Raw genomic sequence first — 15,451 nt, 5'->3', positions numbered from 1 at the left:
CTAAATCTTGTGAGGTCAACAGTGCTCTCTGTTGTCATTGATCAGTGTGGATTAATTGAGCCATATGTGCAGAGGGTGATGTTAGATAATTGGAGAGGTTGTCCTGCCATCCATTTGGAAGTGACGCAAAACACCTCTGTCAAACTCTGGCTGAGGGCCAGAATATCAGCACATCGCTCAGTCACAAAGTAGTGCACAAGTAGTATCATGCTTCTGAATGGAACAGACTTCAACAGAGATGAATATGTTTGGACCGAAGCCAAATCTGTGTCTCTCACACACACACACACACTCATTGACAAAATGCAATCAACCCTAACCTTAAACATGGTAATTTTTCTTACCCCAAAACATAAACTCTAAACCCTGAACCCAATCGTAACCCTCAAACATCTTTTTGATGAAGTCAGTGCTGTCCCCACTGTTCAACAATGACATCATAACTGGTCTTTAACTGAACAATGTCAATTTAAAGATATCATAATTAGGTGTGTGTGTGTGTGTGTGTGTGTGTGTGTGTGTGTGTGTGTGTGTGTGTGTGTGTGTGTGTGTGTGTGTGTGTGTGTGTGTGTGTGTGTGTGTGTGTGTGTGTGTGTGTGTGTGTGTGTGTGTGTGTGTGTGTGTGTGTGTGTGTGTGTGTGTGTGTGTGTGTGTGTGTGTGTGTGTGTGTGTGTGTGTGTGTGTGTGTGTGTGTGTGTGTGCGTGTAATGGCTCTATCCCCCATCTGGAAAATTTGCTCAATCTGCATCTGTCTCTTTGTGAGAGCTGGTGTGAGCATTTCACTTGTGTGTGTGTGTGTGTGTGTGTGTGTTCCTTTGATGTGTGTGCGTGTACAGTATCAGTGTTTATTCATCACTGTTAATTATGGCCCCCCTTCCTCTTGTCTGCTCCCCAAATCAGTGCACAGCTGCAGGGCCCCGCGAGTAAAGCAGCTCTGCATCTAATGTCTTATTATTCACGCTGTCTGTCTGCTCACCAGCCATACAGAGCCTAGGGGATGGAAGGAGATTTTGGGCTCTGTGTGTGTCTATGTGTGTGTGTGTGTGTGTGTGTGTGTGTGTGTGTGTGTGTGTGTGTGTGTGTGTGTGTGTGTGTGTGTGTGTGTGCATATGGGATGAGGGGGCTGTGTATTAGCAATGTGGTAATTGAAGGTTCACTCAGTCTCCTTATTCGTTGGCACTACTTAATTAAAAGCTATGCGACAGTGTGATTGGAACGGCTGATGGATGGGGACTGGGACCAACAGACACAGGAACTCTAGGATCAGGAATATCTGTGTGTGTGTGCGTGTGTGCGTGTGTGCGCACGTGCGTGTGTGTGTCAGCATGTGCCAAGTGAAAGGAAGAGGAAGTCATTACCTTTTAATCATATCCTCCTTTATTCCTTATCCTTTTTTCTCTCCTCTTTTTTGTCTTTTCATCCCTCCCTTTTTGTCTCCAAATTCTCCCTAAAGCCTCCCCCCAGTCCACCCCCCACCCCCCATTTCTCCAGCTGGCTCTCAGTGTCAAGCTCCTTGTCATCTTCAATCAACCCCTCTTTTCTGCAAGACTTACCCTTTTTCCTCTCCTCCCCGAGTGCCTTGAACCTTCCAGTAGGATGTGTGTCACATCAATGATCCTACACTGTCTGCAGTCATGTCATTCAGTATGACTCAATCTGTATAAAGGAAGACATCATTTGTCAAATACCATGTTTCTTTCAGCATTGAGGTTACATGCCATGTTTTGGCTGGATATAGAAAGTTACCATACTGCTTTGTTAGCTTAAAGCTACTTTCTGTGTGTGATTTTTTTCCTGGAATAAAACCATGATAGAGCTCATTCTCGACTGCCGGTGTGCTGTCTACTTTGTGTTACATGAAAAGCTGTGTACTGAGAATATACAAACAATGTGACAAGATCCACTCATGCAATGCGAAGCTGTTCAATCAAATGTTTTGTTTTCTGGAAAACAAACAAATAATGTATTTATAATTAAAATATTCAGTGATTAACTTTTTTTTCTAGGTTAAATTATTGATCAATTAAATTAATGCCAAATTTCAAAAAGTATTTTTTATTGAACGTCACAATAGTGTGTGAGGTTTTTTTTAATCTTCCTCTCAATTTATCTAGTAGGCTACTTGTCACGTGAGCTTAAGCAAAAACACAGAAAGTGTTAGACTAGTTTAAGGTGACATGTTCATGTTCACCTCAGCCTTTAGAAACTAAGGAGATGATCTGTGTGTGAGAAGGCGTTTGCTCGATTGTTTGTGTGTGCTAGCAAGCAATAATTGAGCCTAATTATATGCAGCTATTCATTGAAACTTACTGCCACAGGGTGAGTGGGTCTCTAATTTCTGAAATAAAACACACACACACACACACACACACACACACACACACACACACACACACACACACACACACACACACACACACACACAGAAGCATGCACACTCAGGCGATGAGCCCACTGGGACAGCTGTAGTACTGTATCACCAACCAGTCTAAACACACAGCAGTGGTTTCCTCCACATCAAAGGGTTCCTTGCACACAAGAAGCCCTTTCCTACCCCTGCACAGCTTCTTCTTCACTTTTAAATTGCCCACAAAACAAATGCAAGTGGGAAACTACGAAAGCATTACAGCCGTTAGAGGTTAGAGCCTGTGGAGCTATACAGTATCACGACGACTTGATCTTGCTGGCCAGGTGGTTGTGTGCTAACATCCACCATAGAGCAGGTATATATGAATCATTTGTGGCCTTTCAAGCATTAATCTGCTATGCTAAGGTTGCCTGCATCTGTATGGAAGCTTCTTCCTGACAATGAAAGCAGGTTTGCATGCTTTGTAACTTCACCTTTACAAACATGTTTTAACAGGCTAGCAAAGCTGCCTCCATAGTTCTTGTACAGTGTGTGAGTGTATGTGTAACACTGGTATGTGGGAAGGTGGTGGTGGGGGTGGAGGCAGGGGTCTGCTTTTGACACCCTAATCCTGCAGCCTAGTTGGGCTTTGTGTGGAGACCTTAGCTGGGAGGAGTGAGAGATGTAAAGAGTAAGAGAGAGAGAGAGGGAGAAGGAGGGGGTATCAGGGGCAGTTGATGGAAGGGGGGGGGCTGACAAGAGTGAGGGGTTTGAGTGAGGGCGAGAGGGAGGGGAGTGATGGAAAGGGAGAACGAGGGAGATGGGGTTTCGTTCATTCTCCTGCTTTCTCTATGAAAGGAAACAAAGGATGCTGAATGGCCTGACTTATGTCAGCTGGACTTCTTAGAGTTTTCCTGTTAGCTGGTTAGCCAGTTAGCGTCCACTGACATATGCTTGTATTCTGCTGCTGGTCTTTTCCCATCCCTCTGTGCATCTCTCTGTCCTGCTGAAGACGTCTTATTGCTGCTCTGCTTGCTTTCCAGGCTCCGGCATGTGAGTTATTCTGCTTGTGTTTGTGCATGTTAAAACTATTTACAATGGGTCTGCTGTAGTCATATTTTTCTTTTTCTTGGTTAGTGTTTTTGTCATGTAGACAGTGTAATAAGCCAGACATGCGGTTTAGCCTGTGGTGTGGATCTGCTCTTTATCCCTCCATTCTCCCGCTTTGCCTCTTACTCATATCTCTTTTCTTTTTAATCCTTTCAGCAGTATCAGGTACATTTTCTACATCTGTCAGAAGCAGCCAGGAGCACAGTTATATGCATGGAGATTTACCTAGATTTGGAAGAATGAGACGCACACTGCCCACAGATGACCATGCACACACCTGAACAAAGTATTTTCCAGTCGTCAAACTGATATGCATCATCCACAGTAAAGCTTAATCCAAATCTGCAAAAAAACTGACTAGTGTTTTTCTTCCAGGGACCTAATGCTAAATGACAGCTTGCTACATCTGCTTTTGTTGGACCCGACACACAAGCCTAGAGAGAAAACGTGCCCTAAATATTTAGCTGTGGTGTTGCTCTGGCTGAAGGGCAGACAGCTTGGTTGCTGGCTTGGCAAAAGTGTTGGCACATTGTGGGTCAGCCTGGCACAGGAACTGACATAGAGAGTAGGTGGGGCAGGCTCTCCGGCTGTCTGTCATTTAGAAAGAGAGGATTGGCAGTGTGGCAATGACTTGATTTTATTTCAGGGAAAAACACATTTTGGACAATTATTTATCAGAACTGATAATCTGAATACAATACATAATTATCGAAAATGTTAATTGATGTGTAATCCAAACATTAAAATGTACATTCAGAGTCATTTGAATCCAAACATTTGAAATATAAAGCCAGAGTCCAAATCTAAGTTCCTGTAAAATACTTTGGTGGCCTTGAACTTGTCATCATTCACTTGAAGGCTAAATGTATAAAACATGACATATTAACAATCAATTGAAATAAATGTTTAGAACAAAAAAGCCACCATCCCTAATTCCATGTTTTTTAAATATGAAGGTTTCTATATTTTCTTTGTCCTCTAGACAGTGTAACTTTTGTTTCGGACCATTGGTTCAACAAAGGAGTTTGAATGCTTTGCTTTGGGCTTCAGATATTACTGAGGGCCTTTTTTCACTTCTCCAACAACAATTATATGTATCCCATATTTATTAATAAATAACTGACTAGTGTTGATGACAGATGAGTCAAAAAGGCAGACTGTGCCTGTACCTCTAAACACACTCCACAATCAAACAGCTATAGTTAACAAACCCTGCATCAGTGTGTGTTGTCCTCTCCTGCTGGCTTCCTATTTAAATGGGCCCACTGCCAAAGTGTGTGTGTGTGTGTGCACTGTGCATGATGCCCATAGAAATAGTTGAGTTAGAGTTGACATTCCCTGGCTCTCTGGCTCTAAAAAGGAGAGACAAAATGTGTTTGTGTTACTGTGTGGACATATTATTTTCATATATATTTAAAGTTGGTGCATTAAGTCTCACACCTCACAGTAAATAAGATAGACCTCCCTATCCCCATCCAGAGCTTCAATATCTGTCCCTTATGTGTTTGTGCTTACTTGTAGAGGAATGTGCTGCTTCAGTATTTCCCTTCTTATTGAAGAGCTCCGTCTGGGCAGTTGTAGGGTAATTCTCTAATGGGCCTCAGTGGAGCAACAGCTCTACTCAAAAGCCATCGGTCAATTAAACTCAATAGCCATCAGTCAGTCGTAGTCAATAAGACAAAGCAGAGGACAGCGGGCTCTCTTTACTGTCACTGTTCAGAGTGTCACAAGATTGACTGTCTCTCTTTCCAAATTGGATCCAGTGAGAGGAATGTTTACTGCATCAACATTGTGCCAGATGAAAATGCCTCTGGTCTTTGGGAAATAGAATCTTGTCTTTTCAGATAGATGGCAGTTACTGCACAAGACACGCATTAATACCCTTAAAAACTTGACATAAGCCGCATGACATCCTTCTGTTCTTTTTATCTGTCCTCAGCAAGAGCTGCTGCAGGTAATTAAAGAGAAAAGTCAAAAGATGACTGGATTGCTTAGTATGCAGGGACAGTGAGCCCTTAAGGGTTTAAAGGGAGGTGAAGAGGTTACAGTGGAGGGATGAAGGCATTAAAATAGGAGGTTTAAGTTAAAGGTGGATTGCAGCCTGTAATAAATAAGAGAACCTAGTCTTTCACCTGAGCTCCCTCTGTCTCACCTCTCCACTCTCGATATACCTATCCCCTTTATGTTGCAGCTCTATAACATTGCAAAGCCTGTAGTCAGCACAAAAGGGGGACAGGGGTCAAACAAGTTGTTTCCCATCATGCTGTACTGTAGGTGCTGTAAATGCAGCTTGTCCCTTTTTTTTTTGAAAGAGGTGCTAAGCTTCTGTTCATCCATCTATTTTTTTTCTCTCTTCCCTGCTTCCCACTATCTTTTCTATCTTCTGCTATTCCCCAGGCAGCAGACCACATATTGACCTTTGAATCATCATGTTTTTTCTCCTTATGGAGGCACTCAAAGCTCTAACAGAGAGGGGGAATAGAGTGTCTCTCTCTGAATACGTAAAATGAACACACAAATAGGTGTGTGAGCACATGCACACAATACTTTTTAATGCACACTCCCAAAGGAAACATTTGGCTACATTGTTTACCATTGAATGCCATTCCTCCATATTTAATGACGAAGCTATTTGTTCTCAGATCAAAAGATAAGCTTCACTGAGACATAACTTGATGGATCAGTGTGTGCTAGGGGCCGCTTTGCCACCGAGGCCTCTAGCCAGAATTTGGATCCATCGAAGAGAAAAGGCCTCTATTGTTTAGTTGTCAGGCTGGCTGGCTGCTGTGGTGCACAGACTCAGGCACACTGGCACACACACACACAGACATACACTGATGTACACGCATAACAAACAGAGCCACTTATCACCAGAAAGAGTCAGTGTCAGGTCAGCCGACCCTGCCTGTGGACAGCGCTGTATTGTTGCAAGCCTGCAGCTCTCCTGGACATACAGTGAAGGCATTCAGATGTCACTGGTGACTCAGGACCAGTAGGCAGCATGGAGACCAGTGTAACCAGCAACACCTGCCTGTACACTAACACACTGTTGTGGTCAAGAGGATTGGACTGGCAAAGAAAAAAAAATGCTAAATGTTTTGTTTAAGAAACTTTTGTAAAAAAACAAAATCTATAACTGCTTAGTAACACATGTCAATAAAATATATCTATACAAAGGGCATCAAGATACGGTACTGTAATACAGGGGCAACCTTAATTATGCCTTTTTTATGTGAAACACATATTTAAGTTTAAGCAAAACTAAGATTTTCCAAAATATATTTGATGACATGGTGAGGATTGCAATCAATGGATTCAGATACTTTTTGCTTTTTCACTTGACTTCCACCTGAACGACCCCACTTGAGAGCCTTGACAGATTCATATGAGGGACACAGTGGGATTCCTATTCATTGGACTGTTGTGGTAACAATCTTACCTCAGAGCTGTCCACTTTTGTGAGCAATTCTAGCTTCCTGCCATAACAATATGTCATGTCAAGCGGATGTTTGACTTTGACACTCATCACAGGCTGACTATTTGACTGGCATATTTTCCATGAGGCCCCTTCTTCTTCTTCTTCTTTAGCTTTGTTGTTGGACCCTTTTTTCCCCGGAATCCATCTTAAGGGGTGTTGGAGCTTGTTTTGAGGTCAAATGAGGGAGCACAGTTACGTAGATACTCATGGTTTGTGTCTTTGAGGTGCTGTCAGTCAGTCCTCTCTCAAGACATCAATATGTCTTTTGTTTGCAAAAGAGCGAGCCCACCCAGCCCACGGGCCTCAGCCCTCAAGTGTGTCTGATCTGCAGAAACTCAGTGACATCTTTCCGCCTTGAAACATGGTCAAAAGACTCAAGTCAGTGTCTTTTTAACAAGTCCCATGGACTTTGATGTGTTTAACCTTTTTTTTTTTAGCATTTTGGTGACTGTGTCATTAAATTAAGTTGTTTCTTTCTATTGAAAAAGGCAATAAAAGGTCAGTTTGAGATGCAATCCATCTTTCCATATACAGATCATCTCACTATATTCACCAATTCTCTCTCTTAAAATCTGTTTACCTCATGTGAAGCTTATAAGCATCATTTTTCTATTCTTTGTCTTAAGGCTGTGGCACTAAACTTTGATCAGATCTGACTGATTCATTTGACTCAATAACTCAGTTGTGTAACTAAAATAAATATACTAAGGGGAATGCTTACTCAATAACACGCTGCCAAAATGAGATGAACATTTAAATCTAAATGGCACATTATGATGATGATAAATAAGTTCTCTGTTATTTCATCCCAAATGGAATTTGCCAACTAGGCAAATAAACCAATTTTTGATTATATACAGCTGTTGGACCTGCTATTGAAACTTTATCCTCAGAAAATACAAGCAATCAATGCATCATTTAAAAAAAAAAATTGTGTGCCTTTAACTGAGAGATAGGACAGTGGATAGAGTCAGAAATTGGGGAGAGAGAGAGAGTGACATGCGGGGAAGGAACCACAGGCTCGACTCGAACCTGGGCCGCCCGCTTGGAAGACTACAGCCTCCATGCATGGGGTGTGTAACCACTGCGCCACCAGCGCCCCTCAATACATCATTTTATTTGTTCATAATCTTTATTACAACAGATAAATGTTTGACTTACCCTTGTCAAGTGACAGCCAAAAGAGTCAAGCGACAAATCTTGCTGTATCTTACATAGTGGTAGAATTACTTATTCTTCTTTCTGTCATCCTTTCCCTCCATCTCTCTAGGTCCTTATTTTCTCCAAGTTTATTAGAGTTGAATTCTGGTTTGAACACTTTTACCTTGATAATACTCTCAAATGGGGCAATTACAATAACATGCAGCTAGATCTTAATTAAAAAGCCGCCTTCTAATTATGTGTCAGGAGACGACTGAGACAGATTCAGTTCATGCTGACATCAGCAGAGTTTTTATTTCTGGTTAAATGACTGCAGGGGAAATGTTCCAGACGCACCAGACAAATGATCTTTTAAATGCCTCTTGCTTTGCCGATGTTATCATTCAAGTATTCAGTAGGAAATTCACCACACTACCACGTCAAACATATGTAGCAATTGCATTGTCATCTCCTTTGTAAAGGTGAGAGAAACATTCAGAGAGGGAGAGCTGGTCATCTGCTACCACAAGCCTCCTCTGGTGCCCTGTGGTGCCAGTGTTACCATCCTGAGAGTGTGATCCTGAGACACGCACACACACACACACACACACACACACACACACACACACACACACACACACACACACACACACACACACCACGGATCAGCAGAGCTAATGACTCATCTCTCTGCCCCCCCCCTCCCTCCCCTCCCCTCCCTTTCTCTCTGTCTGTCTGTTCCTCTGTTTTTCTCTGTCTCTGTCTGAACAGGGGACATCACTCAGAAGGGCTATGAGAAGAAAAGAGGCAAGCTGTTGGCACCGTACATCCCACAGATACAAGGTAAGGCACACAGGCCAACAGAACAATATTTACTTTGGCTGCCTGTTAGCATAGCAGTTAGCATGGCTTCATCACTACACCAAAGAGAGTAAGAGAAGTCTCTACGTTGTTGATAATGATGACTATAGGGGCAACAAAACTTTATGCTTGTAGAAAAGAAAGGACAACAAAGAGATGTATCTTACAAAGAAACAGAAAATAGAAATTGTAAAAGAAAAAATACAATATAAAAGCAAAGCTAAAAGAAAATTCATGGACGAAAAAGGTGATTCTTCTTCAATACATAATGGTTGTTTTGACTTTACTAGTTAAGATTGTCTCCGCTGGTGTGATGTTGTTTCTTGGGGTCAGGGCTTTAACTACGGTCCTGTGACCCTTAGGTCTGTTATTAATGCTGTAGCTCTCCATCAGCTGTATATCAAAGTGTTTGAAGAGGCCCAACGAATATCGTTGCTAACCAACCGAGGCGAGGGAAACATACTGTAATGGAGTTGTAAATATAGAGTCTCTCTCCTGGAATGATAACTGGTCCAGATTTATTATTTTTAAGTGTGTGTGCTGCTCTCCTAATGTGATTGCCGAGCTCTTAAAATGAAGGTAACTTTTCTTACACAACGCTTTTTATTTGTTTTGTTTGTTGGGCAGTTTTTGCATATTTCTGCAATTCTGTCTTTGCATGACTTTCTGTGTTACTGTACTTTTAGGTGTATGGGTGCTACATCACTCATATACTCTATATAAATTATGTGTATTTTTAGCTCTGGCCTCGCAGTCAGTGAGTCCCAGCCGCTTTGGTCAGACTATATGGTTGGGTTGGTTTGTGGGAATCCCAGTGTAAATTTATTGTCTGTATACTTCATGTTCCTCTATCAGCGGTCCATGGCGGTCTTTGGTTTGGCTTGTCATCCGAGCACCAAGCTTCAGTGGAAACCAGAGTCTGGTGTGGGACGCTCACTTAATGCTTTTCACTGAAGTTAGGAGGCCTGTTATTGAGCTTGGGCGGATCATCTCCTCCATTCTGTACCTTTCTCTTTCTTCCCTCTGCCTCCTTGTTATCCTGGATTCATGTGCCTATTTATTTATGTCCTTTCTGTTGTTTATTGTTAGATCCATTCATTCTGGATTCTGACAGCTAAAGAAGGGGACTGATAGATTTAGAGCTGCAGTGGGTGAGCTTTTCAATTGGGAGGATTCTATATATACAACACACGCTTCCAGCTGGATGAATACATGTGTTGGAAATTACTGACACATCCATCCAACACGATGAATCAGTGGGTTAGGGTTTAACAGAGCTACAGAGCTGAAATAAAAGACCGATAGACTATAAGCTTCAGCACTCCATACAAAATTTCATAATCTGGTTTTCTGCCTTATATTTCACAGTTGACATACTGTGGAACTGTGCATATGCCAAGTCCAATAGAATGGGTGCAGATGATTGTTAGAGAGAATCAATAATAGAGTTGACTTATTTCTTTTCTGTCATCAGTGTGAACTCAGAGAGTAAATATTTATTTGGGAAGTGACCCGACTGAGTCTAACATTTAGGAGTTTTTGGCATGTCAAATTATAAGCATAATTTTTAGCTGATTGAGAAATCTTTTGACATTGTTTTTGCAAAGCAGGGTGTTCAGGGATTCAAATCTTAACTTGAGAGTTAGGGAGCTCTTTTTTGAGTAGTTTTTTAATATTTCCCATTATGAGTACAGGTGGCATCCATTCAATTTTACCAGGCATTGTCAAATACACAAATGTGAGCTATATGTGTAATTCATTAATCTAGCATAAATTCTCACCAGGAAGTGAGACATCACGCAAGTGCGATCAGTCACCACACGGGATAAGTGTCTGCATCAGACAGGTGCTTAAAATTCATCAGGGCTCACTATGAACCAATAACAACATCTGCTGTGACAGAGCACGCCCCTGATTGGTTCGGTGTGGCTTGTCTCTGAAATGCGTTCTGCCCAGCAACCTGGTGTCCTGACTTGTTTTATAGACCTGTCTCCTCTGGGAGCTGGGGAAAGGATGTAGTGTGCCTGGGATGTCAGAGCAATATAGGGAACCTGCATATATTGATGTGTTTATGCATGCTCAAGGGATGCTGTGTGTGTGTGAGTGACGCTCCATTCATTGTGTGTCCTTAAATGTCCTCAGGCCTTATTAAATCTTGTTTTGAAATTCTTGTTTGGAATAGATTTAGTTGAAGCCTGTGAGAATGTTGCTCAACATTTCGATGTGTGTGTTGCTGCTGTCTTAGAGTTGCTGACTGTGTGGAGCTCACTGATCCCCGCTAAGCTGCCGCTGAAAAGCTGATGGCTGGCTTGCTGGCCCCGGTGTCTGACTGGCCTGCCAGCTAGCTGCTGGATCTAGCTGGTTGAATGTGGAATGGTACAAGTCTGTCCTGGAAAGGCTTTTTCTCGAATGGATATACTTGAAAAGGCAGCCACTCTGTGTTATTCAGTTGGTCAGGGGTCAGCAAAAGTCGCAACATCACAGCAACCTCAAAGCTGCCTACAGTCTGCTCATAGATGCTCCTCAGCTACACTGTAAACTTTGCTACCCACTTGTGGATTCAGACTTCTGTTAATGCTCAGTAATGATAGTTGCTGTCACATTATATCTCTGCAAAGGATGTCATCTGTTTTCACCTCATATTCACTTAATGAAGTTACGATTACTGTTACTCTGATGATATTATGACACTTATTCAGCTGTAATTTAGGATCCCTCCTACACGATTCTAAGACATCAATATTCAAAAGTATCTGCAAATATTACAATTTATACAAGCTCTGATTTCCTAAACACTTTGTTGACTTTTATTCCCACATATTGAATGTGGTGCAATATTTACTTTACAGACCAAAGTTTGACTTTTTTAGGATATTACTCATCTTTGTAACCACCGATTATATAATATTGCAAGCCTCCAAAAGTGGTTGGTGTCCAACAACAGAAAAACAATGTCAAATTTGGGTGGTGGGGAACTTGGATAGTGCTCCGCCCATAGAGAATTGAGATTCAGTTTTCATAGTGTTGCCACTGGTGTGGTTGTGAATTTCAATTCATTTGTGAGGTTTGCTTTGAGATCTTGTGGGAATAAATATATTTCTGTATTATAGCATGAGCATCCAGTAAGCAGGTGTCTTTAAATCAATAGAAATAGAGACAAATTATTTACATTAACATAGTTCTCTGTGTTCCCCATATTATATTGTCAACACTGTCAAACTGAGCCTGATATACATTTCATGAGTAAGTTTCTTCATGTTATGTATTATTTAACATGCAGAACCTTATCTACCATAAAAAGGGTAAGATGTAGGTTTTCCCTCAATAATTAATGGGCGAAAAGTTAATTTGTGTAAAACGTGTGAAAGCTCAACATAATTCTCCTATAGATTAATCCTTCCTTCAAACTTCAAATACATAAGTATGAGACCATGGGGAGATGAAGTGAAGCCAGTGGTAGAGGGCTTCTAGTAGAGCTCAATCCATGACCTTCCTTCAGGCGGTAGTCTTGGGTTTTCCCCTCTGATTCTCACAAAAGTTACTTAATGAAGCTAGAGTGAGAATTGCATTAAGTAAAGGGTGAATCACAGCCCTCACCACATTGAGCACAGAGAGTTTGACGAGTCTGAGTGTTTGATCATTTTAGTGCACTCTAGTCAGATGATGTTGTCTTTTTGACATTCATGGTGCTTAATAACCTCCTCTCTGTTATGACTGTGTAATTTGCATTTGCTTTCCTTGGAAAGCTGGGAGGCATCTTGAAAGCTGTGAGTGAGGCTGGATTAATTAAAGTGAATACTTTCTCAGCTCTAAGCTACAGTATGAAACGAAAGCAGTCTAAATAGGGATTACTAGTAGATACTTGATCTGGCAGTAAGTCAGACATGGAGCGTTTCTCTGCCCATTCTGATGAATACATGGACCTGCTTCATACTGTTTTTTCCCTGTTTTGGTCTTTTCTCTTTCCAGGTGTAGATCCTTCTCTGCAAATTGACAACAGGATTCAGTCCTCCTCACAAGCAGTTCTCCCAGGTTCCAAACACAACAAGTCTCGGGCCGCCAACACCCGGGATGAACGCTTCAGATCTGGTAATCATGCGTCCGTGCTGCCGGAGAGTTTTAGATATCTGCTGCTCTTCTTTTATGATGTAGATTAATTGTTTTGATTTGTTCTTTTAGATTTGCACACAGAAGCCGTCCAAGCAGCTCTGGCAAAGTACAAAGAGAGGAAGATGCCAATGCCCTCCAAGAGACGATCTGTGTTAGTTCAGTCTTCTGTTGAGGCATGCACCCCGCCAGGTGAGACCTCTGCTCCCATTAACCCGCTGCTCGTCAAGGGCAGCGTTTGTCCTTTGCAGCCTGGGTTTATGCTCACACTTGCTTGTTTACATGTGTTCCCATGAACGTCAGAGTGTAGGTTGAGATGCTCTGTTGTGTGCGGTTATGGAGGTGATGCTGTTGCCACTGGAAAGAAAGACGAAGTTTGATGAATGCGGCCTTTCTTTTCCCTATAAAGAAGTCTTTTCTCAGCGATGTGTTCCCAGGCAGACCTTCCCACATGAGTTGCATAATGGAAGCATAATCAGATTTTTAACAAAGTGTTAAATGTTGACCTTTTACTTGCTTTTGTAACTTTGTACTGTGTGGGCCAGCTCATGTAAATATTTGTAGTTTGTCTGAATACTGCAGCTTCTTTTTGTTTGAGAGCAAAGTGACCAAAAATATATTGTGTTGTTATTTTGCCACAAATGTCTTTGAGATCAGTATCTTTCAACCATCCTGAGTGATATCTGTGTGAGATTTGATCACAGGAATCTTACTAGGCTCTCAAATACTGCAGTGGCTTTTTTGGTGTCTAAAAGTTAATTGGTGGGGGGCCTCAGAGCCTCATGCTGTGGGTAAAGAGAGAGAACACAGCGGTGGACCAAGTAACCGGATTAAGAGCTCAGACACTGGAGTTTGAACTGCTAAAAGGAGGGGTTATCGTCATGGTTGTTTTCTGTCACTTCTGATGGATCTACTGTAATCTACTGTGAAAAAATATATGGGCATGGCTGACAAACCCACAAAATCACCACATATAATATAATATTATCTGAGTTATCTGAGGCTCTGCTATAAATGACAGGCCAATGAAAGCCAAAGGAGCCATTTCATTTAAAAAATAAACTTTATCTAAGTTTTTTAAAACCTTCAATAAATATGAACTAGTTCAGCTCTGTATAGAGCCCTAGAGTAATGTTTAGTTGAATTAATAAACATAATTTTTTTTTAAAAACATTTTCCTTTTCAATCTGTAAACCTGTTTAGTATCAGTGGCTTGTTCACATCTGGTCACGCTTTGTGTCTGACCACTCCATGTCTGGTTGTGAAAAATCTGTAGTAATGTAAGCAAAGTCTTTTTAAGATTAAGATTAAGATTTACTTTATTGATTCCCGCAAGGGGAAATTTCTGCAACACACACAGGCTGAAAATACACACACATGCACAAACAGGATCCTATGGACATGCACTAATGGAGAGATGTCAGAGTGACGGAGCGGCCCACAGCGGGCGCTCCTGAGCTGATGGTGGGGAGGGGGTTTGGTGCCTTGCTCAAGGGCAACGCGGCCTTGAGCCGGTGACCCTCCGGTTCCCAACCCAAGTCCCTACAGACTGAGCTAGAATAAGTCTACCATTCAATCAAAAAAAAAAAGCGCCGCCCGGCCCTTGTCGCCTAGCAACCTCAACAGCTGCATGGAAACTAGCTGCTTTAAAATGCCCTGATTATTATTGCCAAACAATTCATCCACAAATCTAGTTTGGCAGTCTTTGACGCACGACTGTGAAGCAATCGGCCTTAAAATGTGCACCTTGAAGGAAGCAGCCCTTAAATGTTGACGTAGCACAACAGTATAACCAATGCACAGACAAAATGATAAAAACAGGGTGCACAAAACAAATTAAATCAAGTTCAATCATGGAATCCATAAAAGGCAGACAAAATACATTTGGTAAAGACATACAGATGTTCAGAATACTTGAAAAACGATTGGACTCCCATCAGTTTTAATTTCTATCCAGTGCTAGGTAGATAATGTAAAATAGAAATAGGGAAAAATATAACTAGCAAATATAGCATTCTAATATTGTCATTGTGAACGTGTTAGCATGCTGACATTAGCATTTGGCATCTTAATTACTTTTTTCAGGACTAGAAAAGTTCTGAAAAGTAATCGATGAAACAGATTTACCATGTATAGGACATAGATGCAGCGACGAAATTTAATTGAACAAGTTATTTAAAACCACTTGTTACCAAGGTTGCAGTTCAGCTAACTTTACTAATTACTAATCTTTGTTTGCTTGAGCCCCGTATGTAATTGCTGCATGAGAAGAGCAGCGAACTCTGCATCTGATACTGTCTCTGCTCAGGTTTCCTCTCTTTTATGTCCCTCCCTACTTGTAATTCCTCCATAACTTTCTCTGACTCACCTTGTATTCCTGTTTTCTCTGTTTACCCATGACTAATACT

The 15,451-nt window shown here is 41.5% G+C and overlaps 1 protein-coding gene across 6 annotated transcripts in view; it reads left to right on the top strand.

Moving 5' to 3' along the window:
* Nucleotides 1-15,451, top strand: part of dip2a (disco-interacting protein 2 homolog A) — a 76,717-nt gene that overhangs the window by 35,833 nt on the left and 25,433 nt on the right. For 5 of the 6 annotated variants that reach the window (XM_029280644.2, XM_020651150.3, XM_029280645.2 and 2 more), the window contains exons 2-4: nucleotides 8,847-8,918; nucleotides 12,906-13,025; nucleotides 13,116-13,235. In XM_029280644.2, the coding sequence (XP_029136477.1) occupies nucleotides 8,847-8,918; nucleotides 12,906-13,025; nucleotides 13,116-13,235 (312 nt within the window). Of the gene's footprint in view, nucleotides 1-3,188; nucleotides 3,401-8,846; nucleotides 8,919-12,905; nucleotides 13,026-13,115; nucleotides 13,236-15,451 lie in introns of those variants that run through there. The other variant, XM_065961821.1, reaches the window with a different exon arrangement.

This window comes from Labrus bergylta, chromosome 13 (assembly GCF_963930695.1).
Source record: "Labrus bergylta chromosome 13, fLabBer1.1, whole genome shotgun sequence".
Classification (NCBI taxonomy): domain Eukaryota; kingdom Metazoa; phylum Chordata; class Actinopteri; order Labriformes; family Labridae; genus Labrus; species Labrus bergylta.
The sequence above is the reverse complement of the archived record's forward strand: the minus strand, read 5'-3'. Positions and strand labels throughout refer to the sequence as shown.